The sequence below is a fragment of the Babylonia areolata genome, chromosome 1, assembly GCF_041734735.1.
Source record: "Babylonia areolata isolate BAREFJ2019XMU chromosome 1, ASM4173473v1, whole genome shotgun sequence".
Classification (NCBI taxonomy): Eukaryota; Metazoa; Mollusca; class Gastropoda; order Neogastropoda; family Buccinidae; genus Babylonia; species Babylonia areolata.
In genome coordinates, this window is record NC_134876.1 from 32,298,716 (window position 1) to 32,319,606 (window position 20,891).

The 20,891-nt window shown below is 35.9% G+C and overlaps 1 protein-coding gene across 1 annotated transcript in view; it reads right to left on the reverse strand.

The window, feature by feature from the left end:
• Positions 1-9,279: 9,279 nt before the first annotated feature.
• Positions 9,280-20,891, reverse strand: part of LOC143291869 (guanine nucleotide-binding protein subunit alpha-12-like) — a 12,742-nt gene continuing 1,130 nt past the window's right edge. The window contains exons 2-3 of the mRNA XM_076601997.1: positions 14,945-14,995; positions 9,280-12,269 (exon numbers count right to left, since the gene is read on the reverse strand). Of these exons, the coding sequence (XP_076458112.1) occupies positions 11,700-12,269; positions 14,945-14,995 (621 nt within the window). The 3' untranslated portion in view covers positions 9,280-11,699. The remainder of the gene's footprint in view (positions 12,270-14,944; positions 14,996-20,891) is intronic.

Sequence of the window (20,891 nt, forward strand, 5' to 3'; positions counted from 1 at the left end):
ACAGGGATACAAGAACTTGATGCTGTCCATTTGAAACAATAAGACATAAGAAAGTGATGTCAAGAAAAAAAACTAGCACATTAGCAGCAGTAAACAGAACTCTTCCCTCGGTCCCCAATCTACTGATATTACCATAACACAGTCTTGAAATTTAGTAGAACACATATACTATTGCAGCAGTTATGTAAAAAAGCTGTGCAAATATAAGCAGCTTGTGACATGGTTATAAAGAAAACAGTAGAAAAGCTATAGGTTATAAATCATTGCAGCATAACTCCCACACCCCCATTTTTTTTTTAAACATCAAAAAGCACACACTTGTTCATCCTTTGGACAATCATAAACAAATGTATCAGTACTTGTCAAAGAGAAACTATAGTATAATAAGACCGAAGATGCACACGTATATACAAGAGAAATGAGCATGATAGCATCTGGCTGTAATATGCCATTACACTGACAGTCCTTGTATCATAGACACCGAGTAAACAGGTGACATAATTACTGCAACAGATAAATGAAACTGTAAACTGGTCAATGAAAACTGGGGGACGGGGGCATGGGGGAGATACAAATCTAGCTTGATACACATAATCAGAAAGAAAGGCAAAAAAGAATGATTCATAAAAACAAAGAGAAAAACACACAGATAAATACACAATTGTAAATGACTGAAACAGGATCTAAAAAAAAAAAAAAAAAAAAAAAAAAAAAATCTATCACTGCTACCAAGAGCTGAAGACTTTATACTGATCACCTGTCCACCACAATATCCTGTCTCTGCCCCCTGTGTACCAGACAGCAGGAAAACCAAAATTTTTTCTGTAGTTGTGTGTGAACGTGTACATTGTGTGAGTACAATAAAGGATGATCAGTGTACAATAACGGACACACAGTTTGCAATGTTACGAGATAAACTCCAGGAAAAATAACCCCAAACAAACCCAAGAAGGCTGAACTTTGAGGAAACAAATCAGCATCAATAAACCAACATTGGATGCCAAAAACTGACTGGTCAAATGTTAACATACAGACCTTTCCATATATATTAAAGAACTTGCTTAGGGTTTCTCAAAAGCATGCACTATTTTTCTACCAATATGTTAAATCAGCATGTACATAGATATGCAGCCAACCATTGTACTGACATCACTGTTACTTTTGAGATTTAGACAGGCAGAATGTTTGATACCCAAAACAACACACCAAAAGACAGAAACTGAGCTAAAAGGAGTACAAAAACTGTGAAATAATATGACACATATAAACTTATGAATACATGTGTACAGATCTAGAAATCTTTAAAGCATAGATTCTACCAATAAAAAAAACAACAACAACAATAGACTGATAAGAAAGTATTCATAATACTATCAGACCAAAAATGTTGGTCAATGGTCATCTGAAACTATTCCAGCAATGCTGTAGTGAAAGCACCATTTGATGTCCTTACTACAACACATGATATGCATATTATTGCTGTGTTTCTAAATATGTTAAAGTGTTTTGGCAAAAATCCTGGTAAAATCATTTAACTTCAGCATAGATGGTATGCATAGATTCATGGCAGGTTTAAAACCAACAACCGCCACCTCCACATTAACACACAGAGAGAATAAGTTTTCAAGGGTTGCCAGAATTTATGAATACACAATAGATAAATCAAGAAATAAAGTAGGTACGGCTAGGGGAAAGCCTAAACATATTTCTAATTGATACTTACTCTGTTTTCAGACATAAATATTTGATAGTTATTTTCACTGGCAACAACAGAACTGTTTGCAACATATCCAACAATTGCGAGAAACGAGAAACGGCTCATCACAATATATGAATCAAAGATGATCTGAATCCTCATGTCCATCTCACTCTGCTGGAAATTGTGCTCGCCTGGGGAGAAATGAAGAATGGGATAAAGTTTAGTTGCCTGTAATTGAATTAGTGAATAATCATCAGCAACCATGAACTTGTGCATCTAACAATCTAAGTCAGTGGTGATAAGTGAGCCAAGCAGAGAGAGAGAAAAAACAAAACAAACAAAAAACCACATTAAAAGCAGTTATAACTGCACACATTTGTATGTGGACTGTCTTCTGCTTTTCAGAGCACACAACACAATGGCATACTGTACAGAAATGTCAACAGTTCTGCCTTTATCATTATAGTAGTTCATTGCTCTGCTACAAACTGTCAACAGTTCTACCTTTATCATTATAGTAGTTCATTGCTCTGCTACAAACAATCACTTTTTGCGTCAAACTGACCTGTGTGTGAGTGCGTGTGTGCGTGTGTGTGTGTGTGTGTGTGTGTGTGTGTGCATGTGCACGCACTCATGCGTACATGCATGTACATGTCTGAGACTGAGAGAAAAATAGCTTTTACTTAGCACCTTTTTTTTCTTAAGGTAATGAGATACTAATGTAAAGACAGACATCTGTCAATAAAATGTCAGGATTAACCTATCTATTCCCTGAATGTTTGCTGATCAGTAAGACATATATAAAAATTTAAAAAAAGAAGAAAAAAAAGAAGAAGACACATCACATTAATAGTCGCACATAAATCTGAAGGCACCAGTAATGTATGCTTTCACACAAAGGCCCACAGTGTGCTGCAAAAGAACTCAGCAATGAAAGCGAACAATCTCTAGGGAACAGCCACCTTGAAAGATAAAAGGAAAGAGCTTAGGGTTATCTTTTTATTTCTTATTTATTCATTTCTTAAATAAGTACTTTTAAAACATTGAATGTTCCCTTTTGTTTGTTATTTTGCCAGTGTACAGTCATGAGGGATCTCCGTGTTATCCTATCTTTTAATACTGGTGACCTCGAAGAAAACAAAAATAAGTGCTTTTTAAAAATACAGACATGGACAAAAGCAAATGAATATGTTTGAAGCATAATTATGTTTAACATTTTGAATAAATTACATTTTCAGCATCTCATTTTGCTTGCTTCATATTCTCTCTGTATATATATCTCTGAGTCTCCCAGACAGAGAATACCGAACAAGGCTGAAACCAATCACCTAATTATACCCACTGAAGCCCTGTAATGAAAATTTTCAGATTGTCACAAAAAACAGCAACCCCCCACCCCCACCCCCTTTCACTCTCTCTTTCATGCACACACACATGAACATAACTCTTGCTGCTATTCAGTTTGTCCTCTTAAGAAAACATGAAATAAAACATAAAATCATATATGTTCTACATCTCATTTACATTTTGTGTCTTTCCATGTCACTACTTACTATTGTTTGATCATCTTTTGATTTCTCTTTGATAATGTTACAAAAAATAACACACCCTACCCCCTTCAACCTCTTCCCTGAGAAGCAGTCTTTGCACACACACACACAGTGTAACCATGTCAAAATTATACATAATGACAAACCTTTTCCTACAGGCCTCACAGAAAGACAGAGAGAGAGAAAGGTTGAAAGAGAGGGGGTGTGTGTGCAAGCCAGCCTGAAGGACACTTGAAGGGCAACTGAAATAAAGCAAAGCCATTTACAATATCCATTTCTCCCACTTATGCGCACAACCCATATCATAGCTTGCAATCTGTCCAACTATCCTATAACGTTTTTTTCATTTCTTTTTTTTTTTCAAAACTTTTTTTTCAAAATAGTTAAGCACAAAAAAGTGTTTCTGTAAGATATTAGGACATCTGCAATCTTCTCTGTATGTGCATACACATGTGAACATGAGCTTGTGCAGGATTGCACCTGTTGTGTAAATGTATTCATCTAAACTACATCTAATTCTAATTCTAAACTCTTCATGAGTCAACATCTTCTCTGTGTATGCAGAACATCCATTTATGTTTCATGCATCTGAACTCCAAACCAAACTTTTGGCAGATTCAGTATCTTAGTGCAGCCTGGATTTGATGCATTTGGCTGCATTTAAGTACTATAAACTCAAGGACTGAAAGAAACCCTGAAAACAGGCTGGCAACAGGCTGGTCATAAAATTAGTTGCAATCATCTGTACAGGATGGGTCGATGAATTAGCATATTATTATTAATGCTGAAAACAACACACTCCAACAAATAATATTGGGAACTAGTTACCACACAGACCAGTGAGTATATGATTATGTAGGTACAGAAGTAACAGTGGCTAACAGCTATTTTTCTAAGCTAAATTCTGAAGGACATGACCTACATGTCAACCCACCTTGAAATACACACAATAATTATTTCAGATGGTGAATAAACTAGCAGCATGCAGGAGCGAACAGCATAACTTGTCAAAAATGTTCCATAATAAAGCAACATCAAACTACTGGTGGCCATGTCATAAGCATGCTCACCACAAACACTTGAGGTTTCGTGTTTGATCTACATGGAGCCAAGCGTTCCTCTCATTCTAGCTACTGACCTTTAGTTGGAGAAAGCTGAAGGCTTTTAAGACACACTGCGGAGGTCCTGTGTTTAGCACACATTTTGGCAATTATGAAAGACCCCAAGGCAACCAAAAGCAGTTCAATGTCATGTCATGCAGCTAAATATTACCTGTTAAATGTATCACACACACACACACACACACACACACACACAACACAATATCTCAACCTACTCATCCATCCTCCATCTATTTCACTCCTTTACATAATAAAAATGTTGCAGATGACACCAAGAGAACTACAGTACTTTACCTCACATAGAAAAAGTTGAGAAAAAAGGAGCTGTGATAAAATAAAACTATAATAAAATAAAACACTAAAGAGCATTTGCAAAAACATCACAATGCATCCTTATCAATAAGTCTGTCAATCTCAAGGTTAAACATAAAAAACACATCATTATCACACACTTGTTTGTTATTTTACAATACATGTTAACACTTGTCTTTTCAAAACACTGACTGCAAGCAATTTTAGTTTTTCTGATTTTCCTCTTTTTCTTCTTCTCTTTTTGGAGACACAGGTTTGATTATTACTATGAACAGTATCACAAGGGCTGATGAACCGAAATATATGCAATACTTCATGTGTGAAAAGAAACAGCTCAAGTCTGAAAAAACAATGTAAATATACAGCATGACAAAATTACCAGAGCCTGTGTCCCATCACACACACACACACACACACTCTCTCTCTCACTGAATCAGCCAATTCAAAATAATCGGCTGCTGCTAACAAATGTGCAAATGGGGAGAGATAGAAAAAAAGCCTATTTCTAACAAAATCCTGCCACATGATACATGAAAACATCAATTCATTTATCAAACACAAAACAGTAATGACAATTTCAAAAACTTAAAAAGACATTTTTTCAGATACATATATCAAAATGAATCCAGCCCAATGGCACACAATGTATTTCTCTTCTTACACTGAACAATCAATCGCATTTATGACCCCCTTTGTCTGGTTAACTCTGCATCACTTTAAAGCCTCTGGTGAAAAAATGACAGTGATGCAGACCAACTCAATCAAATACAGACACTTCTCCAAGGCAAGGTACTAACAGAACAATTTTCCAAACCTGTCTTTTCTATAGAACAGAGTTGGTGAAGGGACCATCCAGCTGATACAATATTCCTCCTAAAGTCCAATTATCTATCACTGATACATACATGAACACCACACACACACACTCATACACAAGTCTCACTGAAGCAGTATTAAGCCATCTCCAAGCAGCATGAAACAAGTTCAAGATGAGCTTGAATAATAATTATGTAATTATTATGCTGAAAGCTTTTTCTGTGTATTTCCAGTGTAAATGACTTTCTCAGAAATGAATATTATGTAATTCAACAGTTAGTTGAAAATAATCTGAAAGCAGTATCATTCAGAGTTCTACTATTAGGACTACTGACTCACTGAACTAGTTTGCCAACATGATTCCCAGAGCATCAAAATGACATTCCTGATCTGTTGCTCAGCACATACCAACTTATCAATATTTCACAATTCCATGTGCACAAACTATTTTCCCAGTTCCATGGGCACAAACTTACGATCACTCTCATTTTCTTTTTTTATTTATCAATTTTCTTTATCTCTTGTTGAACAAAAACAAGTGTAGCAACCTGTTCGCTGAAAATAAAATGGCATAACAGTTTCTTCTTTCCCCCTTTTCTGTTGCTTATATTGTGTTCACCCAGTCTAAAAATAGGTTGGATTACGTTGCAATTTTACTGAACTCATGGACTGAAAGTTTCATATTTATTCGCTTCAGAGTGAATTATTGTTTATTTTTATCCCGCTGTTTACACAATCATACTCAGTTTTCAAGTGAAATGACCTTTGTGTTTATATCATTTATTCTTATCACTTAACAACCTCAAATCAAAATTATTCAAATAATGATATAATGATCATATAAATTACATTTTTCATATTATTCCTGCCTCAAATGTACCAGAATTTTTCATGGCAATGAATGATTCAAAGTAACCTTTAAATCTCTTGCCACAAATGGAAATGACTCAATACCACTTCAACTGAGAATGAGGAGTGTTCTGAGCATTTTGTCAAAAAGAAAAAGAAAGAGAGAGGAAAAAAAAACCCAACCCCACATCGCATCCATTCCAACTTGTACAAGTCATTCAAAAACAATGTGTCTACTCTAAATGCTGAAAAAGACAAACTTGTTCATTTGAACCATTCCGTACAATTCCCAAAGACAACAACTGCATCCAATGCACTGCGTGTGAATCAGTCTCCAAGCCTTTATGGGAAGAAACCAGTACACTCACCAGAATAAAGAGAACCTTAAAGGATAAAGAAAGAAAGAAGAAAAAAAAAGCTGCAAAAATGCAGATACCTCCTCAAATAGAAATAAACATAAAATTTACAATGGTGCATTTTGAAATCACAAACAATTATATCAATTCAAATATATCAACAACAAAAAAAAAAGAAAGAAAAAAAAAGGGGGCAACAAAGAGATGAAATTGCACTTGGAGCACACACACACACACACACACCACACACACACACACTCACTCTCTCTCTCTCTCTCAGGCAGAAACTCCGCACAACACTATCAACAATGCAAATCAAACACATCATTGTAAAGCCTTGACATCATATCAAAATCAAAAACTCATGACAAGGCTCAACAGTGCAACACCTTTAAAAGTCAATGTGTTCAGCAAAACCATGTGTGCACTCCACATTCAAAAAGCTTCACTGTGACCTTTAACCTATAAGTATCCATATCAAATCAAACCAAATCCTGAAGGCTCCCACTGCCTCCAGTCACCGTCCAAAACTGACTACTGAGGCACAACTAGAAATGGAAACCAGCAGGGCATAAGCACTGACAAAGCAGTGGTGCACCTGCCACCCATAACAATAGGGGACACAGCATGCTATGTTAATATCTACAGATATCATAATATAGCTATCATAGATGTGTATTTCAAGTATTCAACTGAGGATATATAATAGACTTGTGTGCGTGGATGAGACTTACTGGTCTCCACCAGACTCATCACAACCAGTTGAAGATGATGTCATTGTTATTCTCATGAACGGTACTGCATCAGCAGCTCCTGTGCACATTAGAACGTATAACAGGAACAGTAATGATTCTGAATTAAAAAAAAAAAATTAAAAAAAGGTGGGGTGAGGTGTTTTTACAAAAATTACATTGACAACATATATATGTCATGTATGTACAGAGCAGGCTAAGAGGACAAGACAAATGGGCATTTAAAAAACCCAATAAACTCTGAACAAAGAGTAATTCTTTGTAAAGTGGTTGTTTTAAAGAATATATTGTTGAAAACAAGAGTGTGTAAACACTGCATAAAGGAAAATCAATGATACAATTAAATCCTGTATCATACAAAGATCAATACATTCAAAATAAAAACTGAAATATAATGACTGATTTTCAAGTGTGTCACACACACACACATACACACACACACAAACTATAAAGAGACAGAGAAAGATAGCAAACCACACACACACACACACACACACACAAACTATAAAGAGACAGAGAAAGATAGCAAACCACACACACACACACACACACACATCAGTGAAACCAGACAAGTGACAGATGAACAGAGACAGAGAGCAAAGTGCCCGAATTGTTTTAATGAACATCTTCCAGCATCCCAACCTATTTCAGACAGTCAAAACAGACTGATGGCTGACGGATGACCTTTCAACCAAAAGCACAGCAAAGTTCAGCTAAGAGTAAACGTGACAGTGGGGGCAGTGTATGAGGTTGGAGCAAAAGGAATCACAGCGAGCGTGGATGCAAAATCATTGGCAGTCTATAAAAGGCATCTTCAGATAGGCTGTAACTATATAAGGCTGTAACAGTAACCCAGTCATCTGTGTGTGTGTGTGTGTGTGTGCGTGCATGCGTGTGGCGCATGTGTGTGAGTGTGTGTGTGTGTGTGTCATGTGTGTGTGTGTGTGTGTCATGTGTGTGTGTGTGTGTGTGTGTGTGTGTGTGTGTGTGTGTGTGTGTGTGTGTATGTGTGTGTGTGTTTTCACACATGAGTGAATGTCTTTGTGACAAGGTCCAGGCATTCATGCACATTCATGCACATTCATGCACATCTTGTCACTACCTCTTACAATGCAAATAACATGTTCTTCTAATATACAAGAAGCACACACACACACACACACACACACACACACTGTATACTTAAAAATAGGATGAATCTCCATGTCTCTTTTATCTAAAAATAATCCAACAAGAAAAACAGAAAGTGAAGTTGAGAGTGAGAGTACCACACATCACCTGCCTTCATCAGACACTTGCAACGTATTTCTTCAGTCAAAAAAAAAAAAAAAAGGCCAATAAATTCCATTACATAAAAAAGGGGAAGAAGGATATCAGGTGAAGGGGCTGCTGAAGCTGTCTTAGCTTAAGTTTTAAAGCACAATACACAAGGCCACTTCAGAGTTCTAACACTCAATAATTAATACAATGATTTTCACATTAAAAAATACCAAATTCACAAGGCAACCAAATTCTAAACTTGAAACAGTTGAACTATAATCATAATATCAAACGTTGATCCATGAGACTAACAAATTCTCCAACTGAGTAATCAAATTTTATTAAAAAAAATTATCCTCCAAATTTTGGTGAATAATGACAGAAAACAAATATGGATTTAAACTGACTTGCTTCAAAACCCTAACTTTTTTCCTTAAGTCTGACAAAAAAGCTAAAAAGAAATTAAAAAAACCAAACACACACACATACAAAACAGAAAAAAAGACCCCCCCCCCCCCCTCCAACCATCATTTAGTTAGAAAGGCAAAGCTGAAAAATAAACAAGCTGGTAAACAATCTGAGGGTAAAAGTTTGTCAAATAAAACAGAAATCTACTCATTATTGGCATAAATAACAAAGTCTGAATATCTATCCTGAATTCTCCCAATACATGACAAAATACATTATAATGTTTTCCATGCAAAGTTGTGAAGGCTCTTTTCATGCAATACATTAAAATTCAACAAAATCAACAGCTAAAATAAAAATCTATTTATACCAAAAAAGGACAAAAACAAAAGGTACTATAAACAAAGCAGTAACTGCAACAGCTTCTGTAATTTATCTCTAAACCCAAATACAATCTTTAGGTCATCAAACTGTTATCCCAATTCATTTGTGCCGACTGAAATAAATTGTGGCACACTTGCTTTTAAATCAATAATAATAATAATAATAATAAAAAAGAAGAAGTCATTTTATGTCTGAAATATGCAGGACTTTTCAAATCATTTCACACAAACAAATCATTATGAAGCAATTAAATATATATATATATATATATAGAATTTACAACAAACACAAGAAAAAAAAGTAGTACTTTGTACAAATCAACATGAGCAGTAAAACCAGCTTTTGTTGCAGCATTCTGTGAGAAATAATTGGTCAATGTGAGCATGACTTTAGCAAAAATAATTAAAAAGAAAAAGCAAACAGACAAACAAACAAACAAAAAACCAAAAACAAACCACCTTTGCTGGTCCAGTGTTTTTTGTTTTAAGCCAGGTAAGACAACTAGTTTTAGCATTTCTTTGCTATCACATAAAACAAAGTCAAAATCTAAATAACACGGTTCCTCTCAAAAGGAAAAAAAACAACAACAAAAAACCACCATCCCTTTATTACCCAAAGGATGTCTTAACTGAACATTATACTCGTATTGTTTAAAGGGAACAAAACTCTCAGTCATTCAGCTGCAACTGAGCAAGCCATAAAGCACTGTATACATTTACTTTAGTCCGCAATAATATATATACAGGCAATGAAAAGACTGTATAATACATAATCACCTGCATATTGACTGACGGCAACTGCTGCTGCAATTTCAAGTGTTCATTCTCCCCCTTGGAAGTGAACAATCGCCTGCAAATTCACAACAGTCATTTCTGCACAATGACATGCTGTGCTTCGTTATGATACACCACACTGTCCACAAGATAACTATACACATGACAGAAAATTTTATAATAATCGTCTAAATATCATGAATATTTATAATAATACCATCAAAATAACAACAATAAAATAATCATGACATTTATAATAAAGAAAATCCTTCCCTCATTTATAGCACTGACTTATCAAATTAGTAAATATCAGATAATCAATCCAAGCATAAATTATCTAATGACTTGAACTCAAGAAATAAATAAATACAAATAAATAAATATCAGTCTTAAAATATACACATAAATATGTATATTTATTATAAAATTAAAAAAAAAAAAAAGATTAGAAGGAATAAAACCATTCAATATAAAAGTATGTCTAAAATAACTCCAAATGTCTCTTATCTGATTCATTTTGAACTGTGTTAATTTATCATAACTGAAACAAGTACTCTTCTGATACATCTACATCAGAACAGTTTCTTTTCCGACATGCAAAATAAATTTTTACCTGTTGTAATTTTAACACTGAGTGTTTTGCACGGATTATTGATTAAAACAGTGACGTAAAAAATCCATTTCAATCTGACATTACTGTAACATGAACTCCTATGCACATTTCTGATTAACCAGTTTAATAATTCAGTCAAGATCAGCATCATCTTACCATGTTTGAAAACAATTCCAATGTTGTTCTCAGTCCAATGACAGGTACAACATTTTTGATGAAAGTTTGATGCATAAACACAGTAACTATTTTTGAGAGAAACAACTGGATGGCTGGCTGATGACAAAAACTAATCTTGACTATATATATACATATATATATATACATATATATTCCCTTTTCTTATGTTCTCATTCTGTTAAAGATTTTCTTAAAAAAAAAATAAAAAAAAATAAAAAGGAACAAAATTATATAAATTTTAAAGTAAACACATAAAAACTAGATCATACACACTGTCTCAACAGTAATCAATATAAATCGACAGTTTTTCTCCACTGGCATGAACTTACATTACAAAAGAGAGGCAATAAAAGAAATATGGCATAAAATCCAATGTTTTCATGAATTAGATGAAGCATCCTAAAACCCCTGTATCTTCATGAATCCTGGACTGAAAGAATCATTCACAGGATCAACTGTACCCATTCAGGGACTATGTGATTCTAGTTATCACTTCCATTAATCTTGAATTTCACCAGCGGAAAATGTCACAAGTTCAATAACTTAACCTGTCGTATGTTTCAGGTCCAATGTCTATCAGCCAAGAGGCCATGAAGATATTCTAAACTGATACTAGCCCAGTTATGGCACTACTGCAGCATCAAAGAGCGCAGGTTATCATGCAAGATGGTGTCTTTCACATCTTGAAACACATGCTTGATGTTCTCCGTGTCGACAGCAGTGGTGAAGTGATGAAACAAAGGCTTGCTCCTTTCACGGCGGCGTGAATCAAACAGATGGAGCTCAAATGCCTTCACAGCTTCAATGTCTTTGGGATCGCCTTGAAACTCGGGAAAATAGTCCCCTATGCTGATGTGCTGAATCTTCTGCTGCAACAGGTCCATCTTATTCAAGAACAGGATGATAGACACACCACTGAATGACTTGTTGTTGATGATAGTTTCAAAGATGTCACACGACTCTTGCAAGCGGTTGGTCTTGCGGTCTTCCATGAGGACCTGATCAAACTCAGAGGACGCAGCCAGGAAGAGGATAGAGGTGATGCCAGCAAAGCACTGGTACCACTTCTGTCGCTGCGATCTCTGGCCCCCTACGTCAATGAAGAGGAACGGTATGCCCTTGATCTGGATGTTGTGTTCAGAGATGCCCTTGGTGGCTTTGCGGGCAAACAGAATATCCTGTCTGCTGGGCATGTAGTTCTGCACAATCAACCATAAAGACCTGTCACTGGTATTTCATGATCATCTTGCCCATTTTTAGCTAAATGTTTACATTTTCATTAAGCCATTGTAGGATAAAGTGTAAGAAAGAATAGTGAAATCATTTAGGACTCGACAGGGCAGAAAGGCAAAACTTTCAGATCCAGATTTTATTAAAATGAATACATGCACACACACAAACTTCATATCATTTAGCACATTGCACTTGAACAGTGATTAATAGTTCATTTACACTTAAGAGATCACGTGATACATGGTTATGGTACTTATACGACTTCTCAAGTTTCAATACAGTATGTGCATGTGTTTCAATTTTTGGGCATCTTTCAGGTCCATTTTCTGCCCTCTCCCCCTTTTTTTCATAAAAAAAATTATCTGTGAGAGTTTGTGAAGATTAATAGGGCAGCTTAACACTATAAATTATGATTCAAATGAAAAGGCTGAACACCATACTTTGATTACAAATATATATTACTTATCAGAAGACAGTGACATTACTAAAGCATCACACACACACACACACGTTTCTACTGTATAAATGTTATTTCAAGTAAATCAATTATCAAAATCAATTTTGGAACAAAAGTTATAACTCATATCAATGCTTTCTTAACTTTTAGTTTTGTAAGTAATTTGTAAAACGATCTCTCTCTCTCTGTGTCTCTGTCAAACATACACATCTACACACACAACCTGTGGAAATAAAAATTCACACTTGTAAAGAAAAAAAAAAGAATGAAGAAAAAATCAACAGAGGACAATAATGTCACTCAATAGAGAGAGACCAATGAACTGAATGGACCCACAGTGTTTCTCACCATAAAATAAAATGTATCAATTCATAGACTGTCATTCAATCAGATATGCCCCGGGAACCCCTCAGTGCCAGTCAGAACTAGCACGTCATGGCAACTTTTGATAAGCAAGACGAATTCCGGGAGAACAAAAAATAGTGCAGCTCTTTACTTTATAAAACAAGATCATCAAGCAATTCACACATTTTCACAGTCTTTGTTGCAAATGCTTCCTAGCATCCATCCCTATATTTTTTTTTTGTCTATCTGCCCTTTCTTCCATGTCTTCAGTTACATCAATTAATCAACTCATCAGAGTGGCGCTGACCAGAATTAATGGTTTGAAGTTGTGTGACTTTGTCTATCAATTCAAAGAGCAAATGCTACTATCAAGTATCATTTATTAAATTTATTTGTGTGGCTTTTTTTCCCCTCCCAAATCGAGCCATCACCTTTCACAGTTCTTTTTGACTTTCACATCATGACCTGAGCTGACAGCTGGTGAGTGTTACTGGAGGTGGCACAGACTTGAGTGTTTTCAAGTGTCTTAATGTTTTTGTTATCCTGGATCACTTCACAATGTTCTGTTGCCAAGACTGACAACACACAATTTACCATTTCCACCAGCCAAGTGGAGATAGATCTATATATCACCTTTAACCGGTTTTGTTAAATTATGTCAATAAACATGAGGTGGAGGTGGTAAACAAATGTGATTTACTCATTAACTTAACAGGTTTCAGTATATATATGTGCACAAGAGGCTCCAAGATACAAACACAGTCCTCAGGGTGCCACATATGCAGGCCACATGTCTCAGCACAATACAACCAAACTTTGCTCCGGTGCTTGGACTTCCCACACTCGCTAATTCAGAGAGCTTATTCCAAGGAGGAGTCAGTTGAAGGGAGAGGGAGGAGAGAAGGTGGAGTGGGTGTGAGGGAGAAGAATGGAAACAAGGGGGGAAAGCTGCAAACTGTGGTGCTAAAATAAAACTGTGCCTTCCACATTCTTTCTCTTTTCATTTTGTGGAATTTTCTTGGCCTTGAAGCAAGATGAAGCCAAAGCAGTTGATCATCTCTGGCAGATGTTATGCACCCATTAGTACAACCCATGTCAAAACTGGTTTAAAAAAAATGTTTTAAAAGAAAAAAAAAGAAAGAAAGAAAGAAAGAAAGAAGAAGAAGAAAAAGAAGAAGAAGAAGAAGAAGAAAAAGCGGTTTATTCTGGGAAACCAGTTAATGATTTTAATCTGTACCTTCTGTGTGTGTGTGTGTGTGTGTGTGTGTGTGTGTGAGTAAAAACACCTGTGTACTATTCACTCTAATCTTGTGACCTTTAAACAAAGGCTAAAGCAAAACTGATCAATTTCAATAAATGTTCAAAATATACATGTATTGATCAATAAGTCCATGGTTCATTGAAGCTGGTCCTGTGCTTGGAACAAAACTGATGTTTGCAAGGGCTCAAACATACATGTAAGAGCATGTAAATGACGGACTATTTCTTCAATACTTTTCAACCCTAAACATGACCTTGAAGCAGCTCTGTGCATTATATTACAGTCTAGTACAGTATTAACAACTCAGTTCTGGTCTTGTTTTGACTCCCTCTGTTTCATCACATAACTTGTAGTTAAAACTAAAAGAAGTTTAAATTTTGACAACAAACACACAAAAAACCCTGCATGTTCACAAACAGTGTCATTTTTTTGTATACTTTGTATCTAAGTACTTTGTCACAGCATTCTTTTACAATAAATAGCATAGGAACACAAATATATGTGTGTGTATATATTATATATATATATATATATATATAAAACATAAACAGCGTAAGGAAAAAAAAACTCCTCAGTACCTGTGCTCCAACTCGGTCTATCTGAGACATGAAGTACTGGAGTGAGTCACCCTGAAATCAAAATAAAAATACGATCACGACACACATCATTAGAACACTTTAACTGATTCAGATTTGCACAACTAAGCAATGCATTCTAAAAACAGCTTTTGTCTCTTCTGAAGGGACTCATAATAATCATTAGTGGTTTTCCCAGGAAACTTACCTCACATTTGTCTATTTGAAGGCAACCCATATGAATTACTTGTCTCATACTCACTCTGCCTTGTGATATTTTCCCTGTACTATTGTATGCTCTAGTATTGTTTGTTCTACATACACATGAAACAACTGACTTACACCATGCCCAAAATGTTTGCTTTTTTCACCATGCAAATGACAGTTTTTAAAAAGCGATACAGAGGTAAAACAAACATGTTAATCTGATGCAATATACCTTACATACTTGTAACAAAGGTGTTTTTCTTTTTTTAGTTAAAAAAAAAAAAAAAAAGTGAACAGATGAGGAAAAGAGAGATACAAAATAAAGACAAGCTTTAAATCAGCCTCAAACTAGTTGAACTTGAAGACAGAAAACTCTGTCTGCTCTTTGCTTTTTTATTTATTTATTTTTTTAATAGTTTGAAATAAACAACAAACAAACAAAAATCAAAACTAATGCAAACATACAAAACCAGTACATCAATATTGAATCTGGTGTTCAATCACAGTACCATTGATTTTGTAGGGGGAAAGACATCAAATACCTATTAGTATTACCATTACTGACAAGTGGGAGAGTGAGACCTGGAGTTTGTTTATATGTTGTTGTTTTTGTTGTTTTACAGAAACATGCATAAAATATTAAAATGCGATTATGCAAACAGGGTAGTACAGAAAGCTGCAGAGAATGAGAGTTGCAAATCTCAAATAAAAATAACCTTCATAACTTAAGACTGTATAAATCATCCAGAACAAAGTAATCTGCCACAATCACATGAAAAGAACACAATAAAATCAGAAAACTGTCAGAAACAGTGTTTAACTTTAAGTAGCTTTAACTCTAGTCAATGCAAATCAGCCAACAGCAAACACAGGATGTTGACAAACAGTGCACAGGGATGGAGAATGTTTTTAAAAACTATTTCAGTATTTGTGCTGAATTCTCTTGAATCTGCTCTCTGGGTACTAATAAAACTTGCTGTAATTCAGTTAGAAGAATACACACACACACACACACACACACACACACACACACACACATAATTTGTTATGAAAGGAAGGGGTCAAATACGGTGAACAGTATTTATTCACAATATCACATACACTAGGCAGATTAGCAGGTCTGTGCAGACAGGTCTGTGGGATGAAGTGCCACTAAAACCAAATATATATATGCGTGCCCCTCCCCTTCCTTCTCTCTCTTCTCACCTCCAACCACCCCAACCTTCTATCCCCACTCATGAGCCCCCTTTTCCTCCCACCCTCAACCTCTCTCACATACATACATATGTGGCCAGGCAGGTGCCGAAACCAGAGAGGCAGAGGCAGTGAGATAGGTTATCTTTTTCCCTTTTAAGTCATCTTATCCTGAGGAAGACCTCCAAACTGATAGGCTGACAGGGTGCAGGCAAGAAGGTCTGAATGTGCTGAGCTACTTGTTGCTTCTTGGTGCAATTTGTGGATAGTGGGGCCTGGCATGTGGCCCAAGAATGCTCTTGAAACTGTTGAATCCCTGCACATTCTTTCACATTTCCTGTTCTCATTTCCTCTCTGTCACTTCAAAATAGAAGCCAGTATAATGTCTTTAGCAACTACTGATTTGATAAATCATAGTGCCTATAGCATATACATACTAGTAATTTTCAAATCAGTTTTTGTTTGCCTCCAGAGACAACTATTACTATCAGGCGCGGGTTACTGGAAAACAGCTTTTACTTGTTCAGAAGTTTTACATACACAAAGACAACAGACTTGTGGACAAAACCACATACTTCACATTAATAATGATCATGCCTCTGCAGAACTACAAATCAATTTACCATTCACTTCACAACTGATTAAAATGACACACTGTACACCTAGTTTTAAAGCCAAAGAACTTTTGAAACTACTGTTAATGTTAAGTGGCAGCTCATACATTTAACCAAATCAGCATGAAGTACATGATCAGACAGAGACAGCTAACATGATTTCAGATGATCTGCATTTTTCTCCCCCTCCCCCCATAAATGAATGTGAATTCATAAAGTGGCTTTACTCAGAAATTGGAAAATACATCCCTTGGTCATTATATATATATATATATATATATATATATATATATATATAAAGAAGAAACAGAACTATTAGTATTACCTCAAATCATCATGCAGTCATGTAATATCTGCAATTAACATTTAAAATGCCACAACAATGACATAAACCAGAGTTCTCCATGTGCTCCATTCTGTATTTGCTCATAAAATCATCCCAGTGACTCACTGTCACAGCCTTCACAATGACACGTACAGGGAGAAAACACAAATTTGCTTCGTGTCATGAATGTGTGTGAGTCACTCAACCCTTGACCTCAAATTAAGGGTGCCAACTGACAGTCCCACAGCAAGTGCAAAGGGCTGCTGCACTGCAATGACAGGCAAGAGCCTGCTGCACTGCTGGTGACCCCACTGGAGTGACTTTTTGTCATGCTGCACGCACACAGCTGACTTCCCTTTGCTCTGTCTCGCGCTCTCTGAGTTTCTCTTCCTCCTTTCCTTCACTCTCTCCCTCGGTCTTCTTTTGATGTTTACTACTTCTCCCCCTCCCTCCCTGACCTCTCACTTCCATTCTCCCTCTCTCTCTCTCTCTCTCTCTCACACACACAGTGACACACACACACACAAACACACACAAATTCCTTATTCATTATCAAAATAATTTGTAACTGAAACACAAATCATGAATCTGTGTAACATACAAAATTAAAATGATATAATTTAACGAATGAGGAAGGTGTGTATTGCTATAAAGTATAATATAAAAAAGCTAATGTCTCCAGAACTCTGCTTTATTTCATTATTACTATTATTATCAACAATCATTACTTATTCCATTCTTGAGCTCATTTTTTCCCCCTGCATTTGCATACATGTATCATGTACAAGTGTGGTTTATGCCTGTTTCAGTGCAGACCGGTTTTTATCCTGAAGTTAAAGTAAAGCAGTTAATGAACCATACTACATTGTGGGAGTTAAGTGGGGTGCAGGCTGCGTATATTCATGTTTCAATAAACCACTGGCCAATGTCACAGATTACTGATTCTTAAACATGTATGCGCATTTGATATGCTGCATATGATGTGCACACATGAAGGGAGGTTCAGGCACAAGCTGGTGTGCACATATGCTGACCAGGGGGGTCAGAAAAATCTCCACCCTTAACCCTCCAGGTGCAGCTGGGATTTGAACGCAGGACCCTCAGACTGAAAGTTCAATGCTGTAACTTTTTAAGTTCTCACCCCTTGCTATCGTGCCTTCCTTGTCCTGCTTGTGTTCGAGGTCAATGTTCAAACTAGTTCAACTGTATATGAACTGTTATACATCTACTGCTCTACCTCTGATCAATGCTTGATAAAAAATCAACTGATCACTAATACTGACTGTAGTGTAATGAAAAAGGCATTCAGGTGACTCAGCTACTGTACAACTAAGTGCTATGCTTAATAGTATAATAGTTAATTAATTCTTGGCTTTTTTTCTGCAGATATATATCAATTTATCAAACAATGTGCAGATGTGGATATGTCAGTGAGCATGCTTCTGTAAACGTGCTTGGTTGTGGGGGGAGGATGGGGGTTGGAGTGGGGGTGGAGACTGCAGGCAAGTATCACAGCAAAAGACAAAAAGACACAAGACTTAACTTCTTAGGTCATAACTCAAATCAACAATTCAACAGATTCTTCAATTCAAATACTTTTCCTGTTTCACTGGATATTTTTCTTGTTAAAACTGCCCAATCTTCTGCATTGCACACCAAAGAAAATGCAAAGTATGTAACAAAAGTACACAAAGAAATTATGCAATTTTTCATATCAGATAAATCATTTTAGTATCACTGTGAGTATATCTCTATCATCAAACTTATAAAAATGTTGTTTCCAAGCAAAGAACAGTTCAGAAAAAAAAGTATGAAGCAATCCAAATTAAAATGACCATTCATTGTGCTTGTTTTGCTTCTTTCTTCCTTTCCTCTCTAGTTAATCCTTGACCCTCATTTGATTTGGATTTGGATATTTTAAAATCACAAATGGGATAGGCAGTGTAACAGAGATAAATTAATATTGTTGTTGCTAAAGGTCTACATACCTTATGTAATGTTGCTTTTTCCTTCGTACACACTTAATGACTTATCACATCACAATAATCACCAGATAAATTAAAACATCAATAACCTATTATTTATAAAGAGCAACAAAAACAAAACCAAAAAAAACAAAACAAAAAAAACAAAAAAAAACAACCCGACACTAACGTGGAACAGATTTTTCTCTACTTGTGCCTGAAGGATTACAGTAGAGATGCTAATAACCCAAGAAGCCATTAACTTTAACAATAACAATAGCAATAACTATAAATATAATAGCAACTAACACAATGACAGGTTTCAGTAAAAAATAATTACAACAAACAATCGTCATGTACAGGTCTGTGACTATATGAGTAGGACCAGTACAAGTATGATTTTACTTTTGTTATAAATATCCCCAAACATTTTATTAAGTTTCACAGAGGAATCTTTCAAAGAGCTGAGTCTCCAGTCAAGCATGAACATATGCTTGGCTGGGCACAATTTTGCAGCCTGTATGGGCTTATAAATTCAAGTGCTGTGTGCTGTGCGTGTTGCTGCTTCAGTTATTCTTTTTAACTTTTGCTGCCAAAAAGACTGTGTTCCAAGCACACAGCAATACACAGATCTATTCTTTTTCAAGCCTAGTAGTCATTTCATGGCAAAAGAGGACTTCTGATTGGTCAGTAAGAGTGCTAAACATGCTTTTAAATGTTATTTTCCACTTAGTTATAGAAATATCTTCTTAAAAACAACAACAAAAAAACAAAAACAAAACCACCAACTAAAAACTGTTATCACAAGATTTCTGTCATAAATGCAGATTACACTAAACTGACAAATGGTCTGTCTCATCTGCCTTTGTTCAGTTCAACACTTCGGCCTGAATTAGCAGCAATGTATTGCATTGCATTGTATTAATTACTTTTTTTTTGTCACAACAGTCGACAGATTTTTCTGTGTGAAATTTGGGCTGCTCTCCCCTGTGAGAGCGCATCGCTACACTGAGAGCGCCACCCATTTAAAAAAAATTTTTTCATGCCTGCAGTTTTTTAATTTGTTTTTCCTATCTAAGTGGCTTCTTCTATAGAATTTTGCCAGGGACAACCCTTTTGTTGCCATGAGTTCTTTTACGTGCACTAAGTACATGCTGCACATGGGACCTCAGTTTATTGTCTAACCCAAATGACTAGCATCCATACCACCACTCAAGGTCTTGTGGAGGGGGAGAAAATACTGGTGACTGTGCCGTGATTTGAACCAGCGTACTCAGATTCTCTTGCTTCCTAGGCGGACACATTACCTCTAGGCCATCACTCGACTCAGCACTAAAGTGAAAATACTGGTAATCAGGTTCAAAAGCAATTGCATTTAAACTACCAGACCTAATCATTTACTCACATGCAAAATTATCTTATGTTTAATCCAGTGTCTAGTCCAGTAGCATCCAATTTTCTTTGTATGCTTTCCACAAGTATCATTTTGATCCGAGTCGGGTGTGTCAATCTGTCATTCACTCATTGTGTGTGTGTCACTGTGTGTGTGTGTGTGTGTGTGTGTCCGCGCTATCATTAGAGTTCCAGTTTTTCAAGGATATGTCACTGTGTTTGGACAAATCTATATGCTACACATCTGCAAGCAA